The sequence below is a fragment of the Lissotriton helveticus genome, chromosome 11 (genome assembly GCF_964261635.1).
Source record: "Lissotriton helveticus chromosome 11, aLisHel1.1, whole genome shotgun sequence".
In the NCBI taxonomy this organism is placed as follows: Eukaryota; Metazoa; Chordata; class Amphibia; order Caudata; family Salamandridae; genus Lissotriton; species Lissotriton helveticus.
This window is the reverse complement of record NC_136072.1, coordinates 489592177-489616774: the sequence shown is the minus strand read 5'-3', so window position 1 is coordinate 489616774 and position 24598 is coordinate 489592177. Positions and strand designations below refer to the sequence as shown.

Sequence of the window (24598 nt, the reverse complement as noted above, 5' to 3'; positions counted from 1 at the left end):
CTCTTGTTCATCACAAATGTTTCAAATTACCAATATTTCCTATTTCTGCATATTTAGGACAATGCGCCTGAACTTGAAAGGATGGCTTTAATGTGTCAAATTACTCTTACCAAGTGGATACCACAGTCAATATCTTCTAAGATTGTAAATCTGTTTACGGTGCCTTCTATTCCAGAGGAGATTGTGTTTTGGGCCATTCATCAAATGACAATTCAATACGGTAATTTGAAAAAATGCTATGTTGTTGTCAAACACTGTGCTCTATGGCAGTCTACCAGATTCTACATTCATTTTAGGTCTGTCTGCAAATAGTTTTATCTGTCTATGGCTCATGTCATCACAACACTCAAATACACAGAGTGGGCTCTGAAGCATGCGGCAACATGTTCTTTCAGTTCCCTTACTCCATTGCTTGTTTAAAGTATTTCTACATTTTGTACAACACCCATAACAGTATGGTGAATTTATGAATTTTACATTGGTGATTGAGAATGGATCAATCACTAGCATTGCATATACAATGCATATTGAAAGTGGAAAGAAGCCACAGGGTATATTTAAGTTATTTTCTACATATATTTCAAACTGATTGTGGCATTCAGAATAGAGTCCCGTGCCCATGCCTTTGCCATTTCAGCCCGCATAGTTAAAACAATTACTTTTTTAAGGAAGTGACAATTAATTGGAAGGAAATACAACAGCACCACTATGTGTTGCAACCCCATGTCATAATGGTAATTCAAATAAGCTCTAAAACAATTACTTTCTGTACAGTGCTAATTAAAGAAACAAGCATCTCCGTGCTTATGCCATCATAAGGCTTCAAAACTCCAGCAAGAGGCCTTAGAAGTAAATGGTTGCATCTTAAATACAGGTCCACTGACAGCCACTTTTGAAAGATGCAAATGTATTGCTGCTATTTTGGTTATTATGTTCAAATGATAAATATTATTTTAGATTTGTTGAAATTTAGTAATTTCACATTGTAGATTCACATTTTAGCACCACATACCAGCACCAGATGTCCCTTACAGGTTTTGTTTCATTATGTCTCTTGAGGAAAAACTGTTAAAAACTGAAACAGCTCTACACCAACCAGCTACTTAACTATTAAGCCTTTATTTGTACAAGGATTTAGAATTTCTGTAAATGCAGCAACTCTGCTATAATGCCAAACTCCTTCATCACGTCATAAAAAGGTGCGAGTGAATCCTGGGAAAAGACAATGTGAAACGTTCTTTAACGCTTATTGCATTACGTTTTATGTTCTGCTGGGTGGAAAATATACAAAGCCATGCATCAAGATTTTTTTACAATATGTTTCATGACCAACACCACCTTTGCAGCACACTCATCATCTTAAGTTGGTATTAGTCTTTAGTTTAAATAATATTGTTTATCCTATTTACTCTTACAGGACCGGAAATGGAACCATATCTAGATCTGATTCTCAGAACGTTCTTTCCTGTAATGAAGACTGCTTCTACAATCAACCAGAAATATTGGTTTAGCCTTGGTGTGCACCTGCGCTGGTGGAGCGGTCGGGTTCGGTTTGATGGTTGGGAGAGTGTGGGGAGAGGACACCTTTATTAAGTTCCCTTTTGTAACATTTCCTGAGAGCACCCTTCATGCAAAGAGATGCAATTTCTTATGTCTGATTGGTGCAGAGAATAACAGTCCCTATTCATCCCATTGTTTTCAACAACTGATTACTTATCTGCATTAAACTTTCATTTGTGGCACAAATCAGAACTCTACTGCAACATTGGTCTGCATAATGTGTAACTCCACTACTTTCTAGTACATTTGCCATTTGAACTGGCATGCTGAGATGCTGTGTCAAGTTTGCCATGTAATGACTGGAACACATCTCTAGTCTGTATAGTGCACCTCTGGGAAACACCCTAAACTTTTCAGTAATAAAAAACTAAGGGCTTGATTTAGAGTTTGGTGGACAAGTTGTATCCTATTGTATGTGTAATAAGAGGGACAGGCTATCCCATCACGTTTGTGATGGGATACCCATCTGCCACAGCCTGAATCAGGCCTTATGTTGTGAACTTACCTCCCTAGGAAGTGGAGCATTAAAACCTGTAGAAATTGTACATCATTTCCCAGAGGTAATTGTTCACTTCAATGGCACAGACATCTTGTTGCAACCTAGAGCTCACACAATTGCAAACTAGTCACCGTGTTAAGTAAAGATTTAGACTGGTGCAAATCATGGAATAAATATATTTTTACCATTTTTGCCTCTTGAAAAATAGAGAATGCAGGAAGCAAGATTTGCTCCCAACTAAACATTTTCAATATTAGGACAGAAAAAGGGGCAATGTGATTTCACACGTTTTGCTATGCTTAATATAGGAAATTGAATGAATCAGTGTTTATTTAGATGTGAGATTTAAACCAGTGTAGTGTCTTCCTGCCTGATTAGCAGAATAGTGCAAAATCATTACACCACTTTTTTACTCTGGTGATATCTGAACCAGCACTTCTTTGTTAACCACATAAAATGATTCACAAAATTACTGATAAGGAATGCTCGGATGGATCATCTTTTATATTTTTATGTCCTTTTTTTTATTTTGCCAACAGAGCAAATATCGTCAAACAGTAATAACTTGTGCAAAATCTGATTTCTCCACTCTTATTTCATAAACAACAAAACTGTACAAACTAAATTGCTTTGTTGCTAATTGAATGTAAAAAGTACTCTGGTGACACAGATTCTGCCTTTCCTTCATTTTAGTTCAATACAATGAGTTGCAGTAATGTGGAATTATTACCATATATTGTCTAGAATGCTTCAAAAGTGCAATAGGATGCATGATCGAAATGGATACCATTACAGTATCTATGAGAGTCAGAGAATACCTATGTGAATTGAGTCTAATACCTGCTAAAAATCATTTCCTATCAGCAGACGCATTGCACTGTTTTTGCTCAGTATGTCCTATGCACTACCAGACAAGGTGGTACATGTGTAGATTAATGCAACACTTAAGCCTTTGAACATAACTGTAATTTTTTTATTTTTGTTTTGTGCAGTCATTGAGATGTTATCAGGCCAGTTTGCTTCCAGTGTAGACACTCCTCTAGTCACACTTTTCTTTGAGGCCTACTCAACCTGTAAGGTATTTCTTCTTGAAACCATCCCCAGTCTCCAGGAGGTGAGTTGGTAAAGTGGGGAAAGAACAGAGTGCAGTGGATGAAGGTTTAGAGCTGTTACGTTTTGTGAGATAACTGATGCATACACATTGACTGCCCCTTCCTCTGCCTTTGCATATATACTTCATTTGATGAAATACAAAAAATATAAATTCATTCTCTTGACCCAGACTTGTGATCTCTATTTATGTAGCTGAATAAAATGTGTAAAAACCTTTATTGTACCCGACCAAGTATCAAATTCCTATCAGGTCAGATATATAAAACAAAATCAAAGCTAAACCATACAATAATACTTAAGTATTAGGGAACAGTAAGTGTAATAAGTATTTTTGAAAAAGAAAGTGACAGAATTAGATTCTAGGGCAATTTAATAAAATCGTAGCTGCAGTAGTGTATTTTCTATGTCTACCACAACCTGTCCATGAATAGGAGGCAGGGGAAATATATTTTTAAAAAATAGCTGGGGAGAGGGAGAAAATAGAGAGAGTGGGTGGGGAACCCTCATCCAAATAAGACAAGAGCGAAACAAATTCATGGATAACATTTCTATTTTAGAGAATCAGTTTTGTCTATTGGAATATTCTGCCAGTGAAACAAACCACTGCCTTTGCATCACAGAATCACTTCCTAGTGAACAGATGTCAAGTGCAGCTGCCTCTCCAGGGAACCCTCTACTTCCACATGTGGCTCATCTTTTCTTAGAAGTTAATGTCTAGTGTGTGGAACTGAAAACCTGGTGTAATTTATCTTAACAGGTCTGGGGGCAGGTCATCACCACTCTGGGACATTTGGCCGCCGTTCTGCCAGAGGAGCAACTAGATAAGGAGCTTCCTTGGTTGGTCAATGAAGTTGAAAGGCTCCAGCCCCAGCTGCCTGCTGATATGGCATTTCGTTTGCTCACGGTGAGTGTGACCTTTATTTGCTGTCCATGCTTGCCACTTCAACCAATCCCAAATGATCCACTCATAATGAACACTGTATCCCATAATGGGAGATAAGCTGCAATGAAACACTACATTATTGAGAAATGAGGGTTGAATACAGAACTACAGGATTCCATTGGTGAGTTAGTTACACCACAGGTGGAGTTGTGAGATGGTTCAGGCCTCCATCATGTGTACATTGAGCCAACATATTGGCATTCCGCTCCCGACAGTACCAATGTTGTGGGTATCAGAAATTTTGGGATGTAGGAAGAATGTATGATTCCAAGTTTTCCCCTTAGGTACCCCTGAGAAATAAAACCACCACACCAATTTGGACAGTAATTCCCCACTATTTGACACATTCACGCCTGGTAATTATTTCAGTTTTGAGCTGGTGTATTGTTTTGGGAGATGAAGGGATTACAGGGAATATCGTTTTCCAACATTAATTCCAAATACTTAACCAGCTCAATTGTGATTAGTACACAATCCATGAAGGCAGCCAGAAAAGCAAAATGCACATTTGTATTTGTTACATATGAAATCGGGATTAATAAAGGAGAAATGTGTACCAAAGCAATTGTGCTAGAATTTAAATAAACATAAACAGTGCTGAAATGTGCTTCACCTGTTGTTGTGATACTGGGTAAGTAAAATTGGCTATGGAAGTGAAATTGAGCATACTGACGCTCCATCTTGATGCGTTAATCATAACAAAACAGCAGATCTGCAGTCACTAGAGCCCTGACATTGGTCCCAAGCAGTAATTGGGCTTACTAAAGCCCTAGTGACCTCTTATAACAAACAGTGTGCCATTGCATTTTCTCTAGTCTGAGAGGCTGCTTACACCCTGTGAAATACAAGTACATTTACAAATGACCTTCACTAAGGAGCCCCATGACTTTGCATTGCACTCCTGGTGACCGAACATACAGGTAAAACAGTGAAGTCTTAAGAGGAGCACTGGAAATGTATCATGTTGGTGATCAATAATGTGTTGGAATTATAGAATACTACTTTTAGTTGCTATAAAAACAAATATTAGCAAAGGAAAGAGTCCGTAGTTAGAGACGTGCGAACTGTATTAGCTGAAAAAGCAAGAGTGACGTAGACCTTGGTGGACACACTATTAGAATCATTACGTCTCCAATCTGCCAATTTTCATTTCCACAGAACTATTGCTTTTGAGGCTTGAGAATTGTAGATTAATGTTGAGGCTCTAAGTGGAACAGTTTCTGCTAGGTCTGAGCACTTACAGTTAAAAGGACAGGATGTTCAAATTTCTTTACAAGTCCTTCTTTTGACAGTCTCCACTTGTAATACAAATTTGAATACCAGCTACAAACATAAAAACATGACAGAATTTTGTTGTATGGTATATTGACCATACACATAATTTGAGGTTGTTCCCCCAATTAGTCTTACAAGCCTTCATTGCAGGTGATCATTCTGCTCATTAGCATCTGTGTAGCTAAATGTGTTCCTAAAACTGCTTTTAGTCATCACCCATCTTCTGTGTTGCAGCTCCTGCCTCCACGTTGCCTTTGATTCTCATAAGCAAACACTATCCTTTTAGGCTCCTCTGTACTCCCATGGTTCACAGTGTCCAGGGGTGCAAGAGGGACATTGAGCAATCCTGGTCCACAACTGTTAATAGTGAAACAGATGTAGCGGCGCATACATGGATCCAGGTTTTAGAGGAGCACCCTAATTATGTCTGTATTTTACTATCTAACAGGAAAAAAGGGGAAAATGCATTTCCAATAGTGTTCATCTACCCATGCTACATCTAAGTGTGCCCTTTGGCTTGAGGGTGTATTTTGCTGACTTTGGGTGAGACTACATTAGTGGAGTGTGGATCACTTGGAGAAGCAGACAGATAACTAGAGGACCTGTAGGATGAACAGGGAGAAACAGGAGAGTGAAAGGGAGGTCAAACAGAGGAGGAGGACAAGGGAACAAGACTTTCCAAAAAGTTCAGTGCAACTGAATGGAGGAGGAGGAGGACCAAGATGACTAGCAGGATTAGGAACACACAGAACTGGATTTCCAAGATAATGAAGAGAAAGCAATAGCAGGAGGACCATGGGAAAAACCTGGAGGATCAGGCAGCCAAACACCACAGTCGACCAGCATGACTGAGACCCCAAGGTAATAAGGCCCAGAATGCCCAAGACAAAGAGGAGGATCAGTAAAACCAGGAGAACAAGTAGAATGAAGTAGACCAGAAGGACCAGGACCAGGAGGCCAAAGAGGAGAAGAAGTACAAGTAGCCACTTTATTAAGCGCCATAGAAGCCAGAAACTAGCTGACTCCAAACCCTTTCGGTGGTATAACAATGAATGTATGCAAGCAAGAATTGCCCTTGGCAATGCTATCAGGGTTGGGGAAATGGGTACTGTCCGTACTGCAAGATATGAATACAAAAAGCTATCCATGAAGCCAAGTGCCTATGGGATGAGCTTAGATGGCAGGACCTAAAAGAAGCTAGTTTGCAGAATAATACCAAATTATTCTGGAATATCATTAAGTGAGGCAGAGGCGGTCAACCTGATCAGCCCCTAAATCATGTCTCTCATGAAGGATGGGTGATTACTTTAGGCCCCAATATGCGCGTAACCCTTTAGATGATCAAATGGAAGAAGTTAGTTATGTTTTTTATACTGATCAGGCTTTTAATGACAAAGAAGTTTTAGCAGCTCTTAGTGCAGTTGCTGGAGGTAGAGCGCCAGGACCCGATGGTGTCCCTGCGGATGTGTTCCTCTACGACAAAATACGATGGGGTAGATACATCTTGTTGATGGCAAATGCAACGGCGCAGGGTGCCCGATCCCGGTTTCCTGGAAAGGGGCCGTGATAATTCCAGTATATAAAAAAGGAGATAAAACTCAACCGGGGAATTACAGACCTATCAGCTTGATAGATACGATTCAGAAGGTAGTTGGGAGGTTGATCCTGAACAATATCTTAGACTGGATTGAAGTAAAGAGTATATTGTCCCCTTTCCAAGAGGGTTTCCGTAAATACAGTAGCACCATTGATCAAGTCATTCATTTTATTCTTTTATAGTGGAAGACTGTGACATTGGGCAAGGGCAGCCTTTATGCTGCCTTTGTTGATCTACGTTCAGCTTTTGACCTTGTCCCCCATTCCCAGTTATGGGTGACGTTGAGGAAATTAGGCCTTTCGGATGACATCCTAACCTTCGTAATGAGGCTACACGAGGGCAATCATGCTAGAATCCGCTGGGGAGGGCAGGGTAGGGTCACCACCCAGTTTCCGATTGAACGGCACCAACGTTATTCTCTTTGTATATTAATGGAATAGTGGACCGTTTGTTGCCAGTGAATAGGGATGCCCCTTCTCTAGCAGGTGTAAAAATTCTGATTTTATTGTTTGCAGATGACACATTAATTATTTCCAAGACTCCTAATGGCCTCCAGCGAGCTCTATCAATTTTTGAAGATTTTTGTGCTGCTCGAGGCCTGGAAGTTAATGTGTCAAAAATTAAATTAATGGCTTTTAATCCGCATCGAAGTTTTAAGGGGAGGGTTTTTATGAATAAACAACCACTTGAACTGGTCAGGGCTTTTACTTATTTGGGTATACAGTTAGAGAAGAACCTTAAGTGGGACTGCCATATAGATTTAGCAGCCCAGAAACATCGACAAGTTACAGGAGCTTTAAGTCTGGAGCATAAAAGGTCTCTAACAAAACCAATTAGACCAGTCCTCCAAGTTTATGAATCTAAAGCTGTTAGCTCCGCGCTTTATGGTGCCAAATTATGGGGGTTTGAGAAAGCAGCTCCTTAACTCTTTCTGAAAATAGGTTCCTCCGTAGCATTACCAATCTCCCACAAAGCACCCCTCTTAAGCCACTTAGATATGATTTGGGTAGAAAAGCTATTATTGATGTCGCCAAGTTGCGTCCGATTTTATATTGGCGCAGTTTGTGAATGACACCTGAACTCTCATCATATGCCTCAGGTTTTCTGGATGTAATAAAATCTGATGCCTTCCACAAAATCGGTTGGTTAAGAGGTGTTAGGAATACCCTGATTGGCCTGGGAATGAGAATAACATGGGAGAACCCATTAGAGGCTTCTTTTCCCTCTAAAAACATCCTAAAAGAGAAGTATTGGGAGTGGACTGCTTTTAATGCTTGGAGTAACTCTGACTCATCTTCTATGGTGGGAATCTTCTTAGAAACAAAACTCACACCCAGATTAGAATCCTATTGGGATAATATCACCAGGCCGAGAGATAGGAAGCTTTACTTCCAACTCAGGGCAGGCTCCTTACCTTGAAAGTCCCTTATGTCCAGGTGGACTCCCACAAGTGATAACATCTGTCCTGCCTGTGGGAGTCATAGCGAAACAGTTGCCCACCTGCTTTTTGCCTGTCCCGCCTATGCACTCCCTAGGCGAGTTTGGCTGGCTCCAGTGTGCAAACTACTTTGCACATTTAGGAGCGCCGAAGCGGAAAGGCTTATGCGCACCAGCACTTTACCATTTATCACAATAGCGGTAGCCAAATACCTAGGATGGGCGTGGGCTATAAGGCTGAACCTAAATCTGGGTAATTCTTTGGTGAGCATTAATTTTAACTTCCCTAGCCTGGCCACTGAATGTGATTGATTATTTTAACTGGGTGTAACTTTTATCTCGTCCATTTGCTCTGAGATCTAAGTTTTATCAAACATTTTTAACTATCCAGCCAAGGCATTTTTAACTGTATCTAAATGTTGTTTGTTTTGTGCTTTTATGAGTATACTTCAGATAAAGCTACTTTGGAATGGAATGGAATGGAGAAGAAGGATGTGCAAGTTGAAAGGGAGGGTCATCAGGAGGACCAGGACCACCAGAACAAGAAGGAAGAAGATGGGCAGGTCAACATGGAGAACCTACACCACTGTGAAGACCCTACACAGAATGAGGAGGAGGAAGATGGCCATGAGGATGAGTAGAAGGGGAGGTGAGGGTCCAGGACAGCCAAGAAGTTTAGAAACTCCAGGACCACCAAAAGGATTTGGAAAACTTGAACCAACAGGGGACCAATACCATGTCCAAGAACTAGGAATACCAAGAGGATCAAGACCAGGAAGAATAGGAAAAGGATTTCTAAGAGGACTAGGAAAATAAGGAGGAAAACCAGGAGGAGGGAGACCAGTAAGAGGAAGAAGACCATGAAGAGAAAGCGGAGGCTAGGAGTTCCAGAACAGTAGCCACCACCATGGCCTCCATGAAACACCTGAGGGCCAACACCAGGATTGCTAGGAGTAACAGCACCAGAGGATCCAGAGGACCTTGGAAGAGGATGACCAAGATTAGCTGGACCATGAACATAAGGACAATGAAGATTATGAGGACCAGCAGGACTGGGACCAGAAGAATGAAAAGATTGAAGAACACCAGGGCAAGAGCACCAGAAGAACAACTAGGAGGGACACAGCAATAAGCACCATGGTAAAGATAATCCTTTTAACAGAAGTAGGATCTCAGGAGGATATGGGCTACTTATGGCCAATGACCAATACCTAGAAGACCAGGACCAAGAATATGTAGATGAAGACCAGGCAGATGATTTTGAGGAAAATATGAGTTGACAGAAGGGAAAGAAGAATAAGAGGATGATCAGGAGGAAGAAAGCTAGAAAAAGGAGTACATGAAAATCAATACGAAGATTAGGAGAACTATGAAAAGGAAGACCTGGTAAACCAGGAGCATGAAGTGGAAAACCTATAGGTGGAAGACCAGGAAGAGGAGAATGACCAAGAGGAGTAGAGGGACCAGGGCAACCAGGAAGTCCAGGAGCACTAGGATTACCAGGTCCACCAAGAGGACACAACTATCAAGGGAATCACAACAGGACACGCATCAGGAGAATTAGGGACAGGAAAAGCAAAGGCAGAATGATGATTTGAAAAGGAAAGAGAGATCAACAAAACTGATGGGTAACATTAAGACCAAGACCAGCAGGAAGACCAGGAGCAGGAAGACCAAGGACATGAAGGAAGGGACTAAGATGGCCAAGAGGATCTAGACAGTGCCATAAGAAGAAGGAGTAGCAGACAACCAAGAGAACTAGAACCACCAAGAGAACTAGGACAACCAAGGCAAGGGCCATCATCAACAGTGGCTAAGAATACAGGGCCTGCAATGGCAAGTGAGTCTAGGCTACATGTGTTAGGGCATGCCCCTGTTAAATGCTGAACATGTTCTCTTCTGGTTCCTTGATGGACTAAAATCCAACATCTGACTCCAACAGATAACCTCTACAGAAATCACTACGTGGATCTGAGAGATCTTAAGGCACTGTGAGTCAAGAAAACAGAGCAACCGGGAAGGAAAAAAATGGACATAAGCACGGTCATCTGTCAAAATCTACTTGTGGTCATATGTATTTAGAATTAGTACACAAGAGAGTTCATTCACACACCAACTCACTCTTGCATTCAGACAGAATTTACACTTTGAAGTTTGTAATTCACCACTGACCATCATCATTTGCACAAACTGCCCTTTGGCCTCATCTCAATTTTCTTATCTCCTTGCAGACCCTTGAGTTATGCATCAAGGCAGCTGTTACTAAGAGTTGCAGAGCGCTGAATGGAACTATGCCAACCGTGCTTGCCGTCCTGCATCACCTGGTAAGTATATACATGAGGACAAACAAAGTATTTCAGTGGGAGGCGACAGACATTTCCTGTGTAACATATTGTAACAAATAAAGTTTCTACCTTAATCCAATTTATAGTAGGAGTGTTTTTAAAGGGCAACATTCGGGAACTCTCTTGCATAAAATATTAAATTATAATCCATAGAAATCCTATATGAACCAATTTGCTTCTAGGATGCAAAGAAAGAAGACAATGGATATAAATCTGTTAGTGTTGAGAGCTCCTCTGCAAGAACCCCCCCATAAGTCTGCCTCCCGGCAGCTCTGGCTCTGATAATAGGTAACAGAGGAACAGAGTGACAGGGAAAGGGAAGGGACCCAGGGGGAACACCAAGGATGGAGACCTGAAAGAAACAAGCTGTACCCAATAACAATGGTTTACAACAGAGACATAATACTAACAAAGCTTATCTCGGAGGTTCAATTGTCCAGTTAGACTTTACTATATAACATATACTGGACTCTTCATGACATTCCCAACAACAGTACACCCAATCTTAAATCTATATATTTAATATTAATAAGGCTATATCATATACATTTGATTAATGCCATCAATCAAAGGAAATTCAGTATTTATCCCACTAAGGTTCCTAAAGTCAATATGTGCAGAAACTACCCCACAATTTAGTTCATATAATCCAAATACACAACATTTCTGGAATATCCTTAAAATCCAAACTTGAAGCATTCAAGACCTCAGTCCACATATAAGAAGGCCCTCTGAAAACAGGTGCACAACTTGACGGCCATAAGCATGAAATTCCAAATAGAAATGCTGGCACGTGGAATCTGGAATGAATGGGAAACAAAAGACAAGCATCTCTGATGAGGACCAAAGTGCGAGAACTAAATGCCAGTAAAGAAAAAAAAATGAAGTGGTACAGCAGAAACAGCGAGTGGCGGTGAGAACAGAAAAAGGCCCTAATGAAGCCACCGACAGAAACACTCGCTCCCCACTCTGCTGACTAGAGACCTGGGACGGAAAATGGTCAAAAAGTGAAGCAAAAAAGGCCTGCTCTGAAAAGCATGCAACCCACTATGCTGTCCAGACACCATAGGACGCAAAAGGGAACAGCTGTACCGTCCTCAGAGATAAACCAAGATGAAGTGTAACAACAGCCTTCGTCTTGATTACGTTGAATAGCCACCACTAGTGCCAGCTTTGTTAAAAGCATTAAGTACCACTACCTTCTGCAATCTCGCCAGACTTCTGAGTCTACAAACTATCCAAAAACCATAGGAAACTAAGGCATCCATCTTTGAGTGATAACTGAGAATTTGCACTTCAACCAATATCGGGTACCCTGAATATGCTGTATTCCACACAAATAATTTTTCTGTAGCGTGGTATGGATCATGGCCCCACAAGTCCTGACAAACTCCTATGCTGTCATTCCCCCACTGGAAGTTATTTGCTGTCTGGATGTATGGAAATGGCTTTCAGATAGCCTAACTTCCATTGTTATTTAATATTGCTTTGTTATTGGCAGATCTGCACACCCTCAAGTGGGGTTTCCGATGAAACAGAAGAGCCACTCAAGTTGTCCACGGCTATTATCCTGTCACTGGGTGAGTTGGTCATAAATGTATGTATGTATATATTTGTGATACTGCAAGTATATATTGGCCTTTACTAGGGATCAGGTCCTCTGTAACATTAATTTCTGTACACTGCCCTGCACGTAACTTGATCGTCTTAAAAGCTCTATTGCTTCAGTATTTATCTCCCCCCCCAGTACATTGGTTGGCTTGCTACTGGAATATGGTGCCCAGTTTACTATATACAGCTATAGTAGTCACGTGAGTACCATGTGCTCGTAAGATCGTCATTAAATGTTGCAGCCCATTGATAACATACCTCCTGGACATGCGTTGAAGAATGGCCTTGATGGGCTGCTCCCCGGCGTTGAGTTCCTTCTTGCATAATTGTATGTTGTGTTATTTTTCAATTATGTCTATTTTTTCTTTTCACTTTACTCTTGCAGCCCATTCTCACTCTACTGAGGTCCTTAAATATTTTGAAAGTAGCTTGATGCAGATAGGTGCAGAGTCCCGTGCCACAACATTACAGCTGCTCTGCAAGCTGCTTTCGGAAACTGGTAAGACTGTCAGTGGGTGGGTGGTAGTGTGTGATTTAGGCAGTGAAAATAGTTAACGGGATATAATGCTTGTCATAGAATCCGGAGCCCTAAGTTGTATTCCCAACTTACTCCCTTACTTGTCCAACATGGTGCAGCTACAAGCAAAATACTTCAATTTTATATTCTTCAGCTACATTAACTGCCAACTTTTCCTGGTAGAGCACTGCAATTTACGAATAAAGTCTTGCTTACATCAACTTCAATTATGTGAATCATGGTGAAAAAATAAAGGAGTGCCACTGTTTTCTTTTCGGTTAATTGTTCCCATTGTGAGCCATTAATGGGACAGGGACACTGTGAAAACCAATCCTGACATAGACACTGGACAGGAACAAAAAGGGAAATAAAATATGGAGCAGGTCGACACAGACATGCTCAGTGGTACATGATGACACAGACATGCACGGCGAAACAGGAAGGCATTGATAGCCCCATGGGGCTCACAGTCACAGACTCACAAACCAAAACTGAAAGGCAGGACCCTCAGGGTGGTAATCACAGTTGATAGTGGAAACTTCACTACTTATGTATTAATCTTGATCTTACTAGACAAAGTCAATATCTATGTGTTATGAACATTTGGTGTATGGCTTTATTTAATAGATTCAGAAGGTGCCTTTTATCTGGATGCTGTCCATCACGTGCTTGAGGATGACAATCGCAAGGTACCATCAAGCTATTATACGTGTGTTAAAGCACTTTCATAATTAGCAACGTAATCTAATTAAAGTTATGCAGTTTTTGAATAGTGCAGTAGTCCTACTTACTTGGACTCAGAGCTGTGGTTTGCACACCACAATCTGTTGACTTTCTCCAAGGCAAGTCTTCAGTGGAGGTGTTGGGTCATGCAACCTCCAGCCATTTCTGTCAGTTCAGTGTGTCTTGTGTTCCATTGTCTCCCTGTCCAAGTGGACATATCCCAGTTTTCCTGCCCTAGTTTGTGTCAATGCATTATTTTCAGACCCAATCCCAGAGGTTGCTGATCCCTAATTGTTTAATAAATGTGTGTTAAAAGAAAGTTTGTGTATGCTGTTAACATATTTGGTCTGTATTTCACATTGAGTTGATCTGTAATACCCCTCACTGAGGAGGAGAATGTTGATGATCAAATAAGGGGTTTTGAAGTTCAGAGTATTAATATCTCCTCAAATCTTTAACAACCGTGGTGTAAGGTATTTCAAATGTCTCTACCAAGAATATTATTTGGGCTATGTCTCAGCGAAATCTCACCAAACGTGGATCGATAATACAGGATAATATTTAATGTGCACGTTTGAAAAGTCTGATTGTGATATAAAAGATGTATTTTATGTAGAAATTGGAATATATGTGACTTTCTTGATGCCATGTATGTCCATAATGTGCCTGACTTCAGTGCCATGTAGAAAGCAAGTAACTCAGTATCAGAATCACCATGTTCAGCATGTTAGCAAGCACAGGACATAGGCACAAAGGAAAATCAACAAAGCTGTTTTCTTTTGATAACGAACAAAAGGCTGTATTGCCATAACTTTGTCTCTATTGGATTCTCTTTGAGAGGTGTATTGGGTTTGTCATTTTTAACCTCAGGGCACAATATAAACCAAGTTATCCTTAGATATTTTTCAGATTAAACCAGGAACATCAGAGACAGAACTCTGCTAGGAATGTTAGAATCACAGAAATCAAGCATGGATGTATTCTTTGGCAGTTAAAGCCATTGTGGCCAGATTGTGCAAATATACAGCGTACAGAACCATGTTAGGGATGTGAATTTTAACTCAATACTGGATACAGGAGACTGTGACTATTTACGGTCTTGAGCCAAAACGACTTCTTGAAAGTGATATGGATCAACCAAACAACAAGGTGTGGGACAATGAACTCTAAGTACTGCAACCCATTTATTATCTGCTGTCCGTGTTGGGATGTCTGCTCAATCTTACAGGTGGAGTTAGACAGCGGCCTTCATTCTTCCCACAGACGACTCTAGTTTTTTAAAAATGTCCTCAGCAGTGGAATCCACAGCCTATTGAATTCTCATTTGCATTTTTGTTATCAATATCAGGTCCTGAGAGCTTTTTTGTTGGTTGTAACCTACCTAGGCATATTTTGCAATGTTTTTTTTAAATCTTTTCTCAAATCTCAGGCACCTATAGAAGGTGTAGCCCACCTGGAATATTTGAATATTCCCTCAATCACACTTCAGTCAGACACTCTGTAAAAACAGTTTAATTAAATTGACTCTAGTTTCATTCTCAGAGTGTCATAATAGCCCTTTTTGCAACATACTTTAAAAGGTTGTATCCAGGTACTGGCTTTCCACACATAAAAATTTATATCTGTCTACTCTGTGGACAAAAGGAAGGAGAGAGTGTGATTTTCTCACACTCCCTTGCTACTTTCTCACTGGAATGTGTGATTTTCTCCTATTCATACATCAAAAGGGTTTCTCACTAACCATGCTTATCTTTTTTCTTAATTACAGGTTATTCTTGCCACTTTAAGTTTAATGTCCAGTTTAACAGCCAAAGGTTTTTATGATGTGAACGGAAGAGCTGTGGTGGATTATGTGCTTAAAAAAAACAGCCTCCTTGTCAAAGAGCAGGTAAGTGGCAGATGTACATATTTGGGTAGGTGAATGTGTTAGGGAACAGCAACAGTAGTCAGCACGCAAGAAATAAGTGGACCTTTTAGCCCCCTTGTGCCCTAATGTAGTTTCTTTGCCATATAATATACATCAGCAGTGTCACATATTTGCCCCTAGTGGTGGAATATAGACCTCATGTCCCTCTCGTTAGTTCCCGTAGTCTCACCTTGACATTCTATGTTCTTCAGTAAGACAAAAGGACCAGAGCAGCAAACCAGGTCATGCACAACGATTCATTTGGTTCCTAGTTAACAGTGGTGCAAACACTTCTGACATCCGCTGCCGTAGGATGCGTGATTAATGAGAATATCGAGACAGAATAGAAGGTGCACTCTAAGAAAAGTCAGTATCAGGAATTGTTTTTTTGTGTAAATTCTTCTTTATTTAGAAATTCTTTCAAACATCATAGGCACAGCCAACGCGTTTCGTTCCACTCTTTGCCTTTTGGAACTTCGTCAGGGCGATAAATAATAAACTTGAGACTCCGAAGAGAAAAAGATTCAAAGTACGATACGGTTCAGCATAGTAATCTGTACAGGCCGGACGTGCGTTCTCAATATTAAGGGTAGCGTATATCAGCCTGCAGATCCTGGAGTAGTCTTGTGTCTCACGTGGAGAGATTAAAAACCAGTTTCAAAATTGGACCAGCCTCTATTCGTATTTCAAACGTCGATGTTCCCCGGAATATAATCCCAGCCCAAGTGCCTGAGATCAGTGTAGGAAACGTAAAGTACAAAGTGCCGAACCTGTGATAGGGTATCGACTGTCAGACCCTCGGCGTGCGCACTTTGTACTTTACGTTTCCTACACTGATCTCAGGCACTTGGGCTGGGATTATATTCCGGGGAACCTCGACGTTTGAAATACGAATAGAGGCTGGTCCAATTTTGAAACTGGTTTTTAATCTCTCCACGTGAGACACAAGACTACTCCAGGATCTGCAGGCTGATATACGCTACCCTTAATATTGAGAACGCACGTCTGGCCTGTACAGATTACTATGCTGAACCGTATCGTACTTTGAATCTTTTTCTCTTCGGAGTCTCAAGTTTATTATTTATCGCCCTGACGAAGTTCCAAAAGGCAAAGAGTGGAACGAAACGCGTTGGCTGTGCCTATGATGTTTGAAAGAATTTCTAAATAAAGAAGAATTTACACAAAAAAACAATTCCTGATACTGACTTTTCTTAGAGTGCACCTTCTATTCTGTCTCGATATTCTATGTTCTTCATTTGAGCTTCATGTTCCCTACTTCCACTCCAGTGCGTCTTTCTCCCTCCGTCACTTTTATGGGTGTCCCTTATCCATTTGTCTGCTTACATTTGCACCTGAAATTCAGCAGCTGCCCATCAGTGCCAACACTGTACATGCCTTTTCTTCATGTCTTGTTATTCCAGGGTGCCCATGATGTGAACCAAACCACTCAAGTGAATTTACTTATAGCTTTCACTTCAAGAGTCATTCTTCCAGTACACCCAATCTATGGTTTTTCCATTATTGTGAAAAGTTTAACCTAGTGTACCCTTACTATTGTGGGGTCTGAGTTAGTGATATCAAATGCAAGTGGAGTAGTTGTCCCGAAGTTCAACTATTGCAGCTGTTTGATTCGTACTGTGGCACTTCTGGCAATTTTATAACTTTTATCCTGCTCTTATGTTGTGCAAAATCGTCCACTGTTGTGAACAACGAGTTTCAGAAAGTGGTCTGATAATATCCTTTAGTTATTCTCTTTCTCCTTCATTGCCCTCCTCTTCCACAGGCCTCATGTATGATTTTGTATTGGGCACTTCTTCTGTTTCTTCTCTTTTCTTGGACCATCTCAAGTCCTTTGGGCACTTACACTTTGATCCTATTTCTAGTAGCTGGAGGAAACATCTGTCATCTGACTAGGGGCCAGGAATGGGTGTTGGATCAGTGCTCTTCACCGGTGCTTGTGGGGCTGCAGGTGATATGTGGCAGCATGAGCAATGGCAGGTGGCATGGTGTCTGAAAACTGCAGTATTTTTGGCTTTGTCAGTGTCTCTGGGAGAGTAGGCCACAGTGGCTTATGGTCTCACCAATTCCTCCTTAACAGCAGAGGTGCCATGACCTTCTTGATCACTGTGAACCAGGTAGGACTTCCTCAAGCTTGGCCAATGCATCCATGTTACAGAGTAGTTGTACCAAGATGCACAACTCAAGTCCATGCTCAGTAATATATGTGGGGATTGGGCACCACTGATGACGTCTGGTATCCATCTCCTTGGGGCCTGACCATAATCCAGAGTGTCTGCAGTCCATGCTTAGTCTTACTCTTGGGTTCCCATTAAGCTCAACTAATAGATGAGCCAGACACTGTCCATAGTTTTTTTACCACAGGCCAGAGGCATCATGCCAGGAACAATTCAGATGCCTGTCCTTATGTTGCATCGCATTGTAACAATGGTGCTTGAATACCTAGATCCCATCTTAGCAACCAGATGCACAAGTTGAATGGCATGAGTGCAAAGAAATAAGATGCTCAGACACTGTGAGAAAGGGACTCGCTCCATACACGTCTCAACAGCAGTGCTCCCATGCAGTACATAGGCCTACCACACAATCCAGCCTATCTGAGACAACTGGCCCTTAGACTTTGCGGGGGCTAACTGGGAAATTTCTTGGGTGATTGGGCAAGGCACATGGGCATTCAGCGAATGCACTGATAAGCTGTGTTTTTCACTGATTATACATTATCTAGTGGGCTCCTTTCTGTTACATACTTTATCGTCGAAATGCCTAACAGGGCAAACTACCAAATCCTACACAAAGTAGCACAAACATACTTCAAATCAGTATTTCATATCAACACTGCCTCCCAAAAATGCAGTTCCCGGTTTTGTCTTATTGAGTGTAAGAAGTACCATAATGTAGCACATACTTCCCCATCAAGCAGCAAGGGGGGGGCTCATGGGGCATCACAATCTTTGTAGCGAGCAAGAGAGACTACCTTGTGGTGCTAGAGGTGCAATGTCTCAGATGTAGTGCCCCGTGCATCAGAACTTTACATATTATAAGTGAGTCCACCGGTATTTTGACTGTATATCAATGCTATACACTTCTCCGCCAAATGACCATATACTTTTATTCTCTGTAGAGCGGAGCATGGGTGCATAACCTCATTTATACATTTTTATTTACATGTTTGCGGCTAGTGGTTTTAATTTCACATTTGAATTTAAGCCAAGAGGTTCTCTCTGTGCTTACAACCTTGATTTGAAAATTGCGATGTTTTCACTCTCAAATCTCTTGAACCTCCATGGGGAGAGAAAACACAGTGAAAATGATGTGAAAATATATGTTACTTTACTTCTCTTTCATTTTCCACATTTTCACAGGGCACTAGTCACATGGATCCTGAATCTGATGTTGAGGAAGAGACCATCCACATCCAAATCTCTCAGCTCCTCAATAAAATTGCATTACGTCATAAAAATACTGACGAGGTAAGTGAGAAGGATGTGAAATAAGGTGGGTCAATAAACTAGAAGTGTACAAAATATAAATTGCAGAATGTCCAAAGACTCCTCAATTCCTAGGTTATCTTCATTATCCTCTAACTCACATAATAGCATGTTTTAGTAAAGCTCTCTCTGCTGCAGGTTTGTATGTGGGAAATGTGCACATAGTGATCTGAACCATGAATGCATGTTTAAAATGCATTCCTTTTCCACCCAAGTTGTTACCATGATTTGCCTTCGGGAAAGCACTGGACTTTGGAATAGTATTTACTATTCCAACTCCAGTCTGTGCAACTGTAGGGAAAGAGTTGGACTTAAAGTACAACATTAGTCCAACAACGCTTTCCTTCAGGGAAGTGGTTGTATTGGCTTGCTTGATAAAGGAATGCCTTGAAAAGACACATTAGGGCACGTACAGCAATTACGAGTCTTGCAGGGCAATGTGTTGGGATCTTAAATACCTTAAAAACATCTTGTCTTCCTGCCAGAAGCTGCCAGAAAGACAGTGGTCCAGTCTTTAATCATGTTGACACTGTATTACTGCATTGTTCTGTATCTCGGAGTGTCACAGACATGATGAAGAAGACGACAGTGGGTGCAGAATATGGCAGCTGGGCTGCTATTTCATCTGCCTAGGCACTCACCATCAGCCCCAGCTCTACCAATGCTGCTCTGGCTTCCGTTAAGGCACTGGGTATATTTCAAAGCCATGTGCTATTGTCACAAGATTCTCAATCATAAAGGCCCTAAATATCTTCACCTCTGATCACACCTTATCTTCCTAAAAGAAATCTGAGATCAGCTGATGCCACTCTTGCATCTATCGCCAGAATCAAAAGTGCTCACATTGGAGGCCATTCCTTCAACTACTTGGCAGGCAAGATGTGGAACGCCCTACCACTTTGGCTTAGGCAAGAAAAATCTGAAATACGATATCGCAAGAATTTAAAAACATGTTTTTTCACGCTAACTTAGATTAAGGGAATTCATATTCTTACTCTGTATAATAGGACTGATACCCCAGTGCTGGGACACGCAGCTGACACAGCTATGTGCTTTATAAATCTCATTATTATTATTATTATTAGTGGTTTGGACCAAGTTGTTAAGGCACAGCGTGATTTGAGACGCGATGTAAAGTCTGTTTCCTCTGCTGCAGGGATAGAGGTCTGCTGTCCCATGCAGTCCTCATTCCCAGCATTTCCGGCATTCATAGAAGATTGTCGAATCCTACCTCATTTTTTTAATGAGGCAGGAGGTTTTCCAAATTATTCTAAATAGCCACTTTGAAACGAGATTGAATGGCACATCAGTCACATTGACAAACATAGCTACTCAATCTGCATCTCCTATTTGCTACTTGCCCGATGATACATCAAGCACCAATATTTCATATCAACAGGGTCGCTCATTCCCAGCCATAGCTTTGCACACTCTGGCACATTTATAAAGATAGTTCTATTTTGTGATTGTTATGAGGATAACAGCAGATAATGAGATAATTTAAACAAAGCAGCTCACTCGCAGGGTTTTTGGAGAATAAATGTTGTACTCATTCTCTGCAAATAATTGCTCGGATATAGAATCACGGATTGTAGCATTGAACAGGGTTGGTGCTACAATAGTGTAATACCAGCAATCTGCCTTGGTCCCCATCAGCAAGGAATGGTATCAGAAAGGGGATAATTCAAATGTAGCCCTATCTCCAGAAGACCCACCAGAAACCCTCGCACCGGCTATGACTGTTTATCTGTGGGAATGCAGCCTTATTAAATGCTAATGATACTAATAAGACATTCGCTGCTCTTTCTTGCAGGGATTTTGGAAAGAGATTTTGAGCTACATGCTGGAAGATGACTATACTTCATCTGTGCCGGCATTGTGCCAGATGCTACTTGTTGTAGATAAGAAAGCAAGCATCAACTTTCATGAATGTGGTGAGTCTTAAGCATCCTACTCATTGACACAGTGGGATCTACCATTGAAGGTGGTTAATGCTTCCTCCTCCACTCCCCAGATCCCCTTTTACTTTGTCATGATCAGGCATAAGTTGAAGAACCAGTCCATTAGCTCAGGATGTTATGGTTGAGTTACTATAGAATGTGGGTGTCAATATTTCAAATAACATTTATTGCTCTCCTTTTAGAGATATATGTGTCTGTGCTGATGTTGCTGCTCGCTGTGAGCCTTATTCACAAGGAATTAACTAATTGCTGTGCCTCAAGCCATTTGGCTGTGCCACGCTGCGTTAATTCCGAAGCACCGGGATGCTTCGTATCTACAATGATATAATGGATCCCTTTGCTCTCCCAGTGCTGGTGCATAATTAGCTGCCATGCACCTATGAAGGCACCCTTGTACCATGGTGCAAGGGTGGCTGCGTCACAGGGATGATTGTTTTTGTGCAGTAAGGCATATCTTTGTTTTTATGCAGTTAGGCATACCTTTGTGCACAAAAACAATCACAATAGGTAATTTCCTCTTCCTAAATGTGCTGCAGTATGCAGTATGCGTAGAAAGAGGTAAACAACGAGGAGAAATAAAAATATTTGTTCTTGTTGCACCTCCCTATACCCCCCCATGGGGAGGTGTAGCATTCTGACACATTTCCAGGCGTACTATTTCTTGTAAATCTGGAAATGCGGCAGAAGCCTTGGGTGTTGCGCAGGAAATCTCACAGCAAAACCCATGGCACAACTGTTCCACACAAAGTGTTGCGTGTAAAGGGGCCATATTTACAAGGGCATTAAAAGCCATGCAGGGTGGCTTTACCTGTCCTTGTAAATATGGAGCAGCCGGTTGCACTGCTGGTGTGTCTCAAAAAGTGATGCACAGGTGGCACAAGGGGCTTGTAAATAATCCCTATATTCTTTTTGTAGTTTGCCAGACATAAAGTTACTTTCCTGTTTGTTTCAGCTCTTAGTCTGGTTAATGCTCCTACCCCCTAAATGCAATGTACTAACTGTCCCAGGTTTCCACACACCATGAGGCTACTCAGGGCTCTAATGCTCCTCTTCAAACCTTGGAGTATTCTTGCTCTCCATGATGTTACTTCTGTCTAGTATGTTAATCATGCCCTGCTGGGTATGGTACCTATTTATGTGTTGTTACTTTTGCCGACCGCAACAGGGATGTATTTTATTTCTCCATGGAGTTACTTTTAGTTATGATATTTGTCTCTGCAATGTTTCTGGTTCAACATTTTGGACTACAGCTCCTTACTAAAATGCTAGTTATTGGTCCTCACTTGTAAGCAGGGATGCATGCTCAATGATGTTAAGTGAAAATAAATATTTTGACTGACTCCAAGGTTACGAAGGAGATTCGCATCTGGTGGTGAATACCTGTAATTGCTATAATTCCAGGGTTCCAATTAGCTCTCCCCGCTCAACTTTCCAGTGGATGTGTTGATAAAGTGCAAGTGACCTGGGCAGATGGTATCATAGTCTATTTATTTGTCACTCATGTTAGGAGTCCTGAGCAGAATCGAACAGGCAAAATATGTGCTCGTTCTTGCTTGCCCCAGGTCATTAACCTTATTATAGCCTTATAGCCCGCCGTAGAGGGCTATACCGGCTATTAAAGGCCCTCTCCAGCGTGAAAGGCCCGAAACGAAGGTGAGGGCCTTTAACAAGGGAGAGGGACTTTAATAGCGGTATAGCCCAGCTACGAAGGGCTATAAGGCTATTAGAACATTCTGCCACTAGAGAGCAGAATGTTCTAACAAAATAAAAACAAAGCCTTATGGGAGCATGAGGGGATTGGAATCCCCTCAGGGTCCTTGAAGCCTTTGTTCACAGCCACAGCTGTGAACAAAGAAACATTGGAATGTTGGAGCTCCAGGCTCATACCATCCATTATAAACCCGGAGCACTCCATTGTTTTCAATGGAGCTCCCAACATTCCAATGTTCTAATAGAAAATAGATATGCAAGAACATGTTCTGGAGTCCTCTTTTCTTCTGGGGTATCAGCTGTCAGAAAATGGCTCCCATTTTTCCATGGTCCTTCAGGATGTAAAGCACGTCCACGGCTGATGACGCATCCTCTCTTATCCCACTGGAGTCTTCTATCCCTCAATGAAAGCTGTAGCAGGAACCTGCGCATGGCAGCTTAGGTAGCTCCTCCTCCAGCTTTCATTCCTTGACAGCAACCGCTAAGGGAGGGAGGAAGAGAATTGCAGCATAGGCTGTCAAGGTACTGTACACCCCTGGGCGCTCCTTAGTGGTAGGGGTGCCTTTGCCAGTATTTGCAGGAATTTCAAAGCATCCTCATGACCGCTAGAGGCTCATTGAAATGCCACCCATCATCTTCTTTACAGGTACTACTGGTTGTCTTAAGTGTGTGTGTCAGCCATATGTCTTCCTTTGGCAAGTATTGCTCAGTAATTTATGGATTGAGTATGACATGTCTTCGTTCTTTTGTACCTAAACAGCTAAAGAAATTCCAATACACAGACTCTTCATAAGATTGCTGGTGAGTATCACATTCCACCCCCATCATATTCCACCAGATCCCTCTTCCCAAGTTGTTTGCTGCCATTTCTATGCAACCTGCTAATAGAGATCCTCAATTCAACTCAGCTTTTATCCTTTTGAATTTGATGGTTGTATTTCCAGTCAATTGGTTATCAGTATGACATGCTACTTACATTGTACAGAAACAGCCAAAATGTGGTTGGTACTAAGTACTGCGTACAGAACAAGGTAGCATTTCCAGAAGTTTTAAAGGCTAGAGAATAGGAACTCATGAAAGTATCACTTTCTGAATTCTTTGTTGTGGGTTTTCAGGTAGTTTCTTCATATCCTCGCTGGGATGTCGAAAGGGGAACTTCAGTCTTGGCTCTTCTCGAGCGCCTGATTCCTGCAAATTACCCATTTCTAGCAAAACTCCTCAGAATGAAGATCCCCCCACTGATAACATATTTAGAAGGTGAGACCCCAAAGCATGAACCTGTGAGAACATAATTTAAACAAGTATTAATGGCATTTCAAACAACCATTGACCAATGACAAAGCCATTAAGTCTGGTGTTGGCTGCTAGCTTATAGACCTTGTCCACTCATGTTTTTTTCACGGTTTTTATCAACTTGTATTGTGGGAGGTGATGCCAGGTACATACCAAGATAAAAAATACTGTTTTGGTCTCAAAAGGTCACATTCTTATTGTTGACCCTGGAACTAAATGAAAATATTTTGTGTGTGGATGTGCTCCTTGTGAAAAAGCAGAACGCCATTGTTCACAGTGAAGTTAGCCAACGGCAGAATTGGCCCATGAAGTATGCTGTGGAGGACAGAAGAGAATGTGAATGATAGGACACGTTAGACCAGCAGATGAGGAGGTCTGGCTGAAGGCTTGTATAAGTAAGCAAAAAAAGAAATAGTCACAGTCTTTCTTTGTAGCTGGCCGATGCCGATGCCATACTCTAAACCGAATGAGGCAATAACAGAAACGGAGTCAGGTATCTTCTTGCAAGTTCTGGGTTACTTCCGCATATAACAGAAAGGCAGTTGACACATTGGTTTGCCAAAAAAATCAGTTTAATACAAAGCTTCTGCCATGAAGCGCTT

General features: G+C 41.4%; 2 protein-coding genes across 2 annotated transcripts in view; both read left to right on the top strand.

The window, feature by feature from the left end:
* The window catches only part of LOC144792914 (uncharacterized), a 53902-nt gene extending 51181 nt beyond the window's left edge, over positions 1-2721 (top strand). The window contains exons 7-8 of the mRNA XM_078668116.1: positions 58-220; positions 1418-2721. Of these exons, the coding sequence (XP_078524242.1) occupies positions 58-220; positions 1418-1593 (339 nt within the window). The 3' untranslated portion in view covers positions 1594-2721. The remainder of the gene's footprint in view (positions 1-57; positions 221-1417) is intronic.
* A 6-nt stretch (positions 2722-2727) lies between these two features.
* LOC144792912 (maestro heat-like repeat-containing protein family member 1) overlaps positions 2728-24598 on the top strand; it is a 70461-nt gene continuing 48590 nt past the window's right edge. The window contains exons 1-10 of the mRNA XM_078668114.1: positions 2728-4076; positions 10656-10748; positions 12271-12349; positions 12766-12879; positions 13525-13586; positions 15389-15508; positions 18907-19014; positions 20846-20966; positions 23464-23504; positions 23819-23960. Of these exons, the coding sequence (XP_078524240.1) occupies positions 4056-4076; positions 10656-10748; positions 12271-12349; positions 12766-12879; positions 13525-13586; positions 15389-15508; positions 18907-19014; positions 20846-20966; positions 23464-23504; positions 23819-23960 (901 nt within the window). The 5' untranslated portion in view covers positions 2728-4055. The remainder of the gene's footprint in view (positions 4077-10655; positions 10749-12270; positions 12350-12765; positions 12880-13524; positions 13587-15388; positions 15509-18906; positions 19015-20845; positions 20967-23463; positions 23505-23818; positions 23961-24598) is intronic.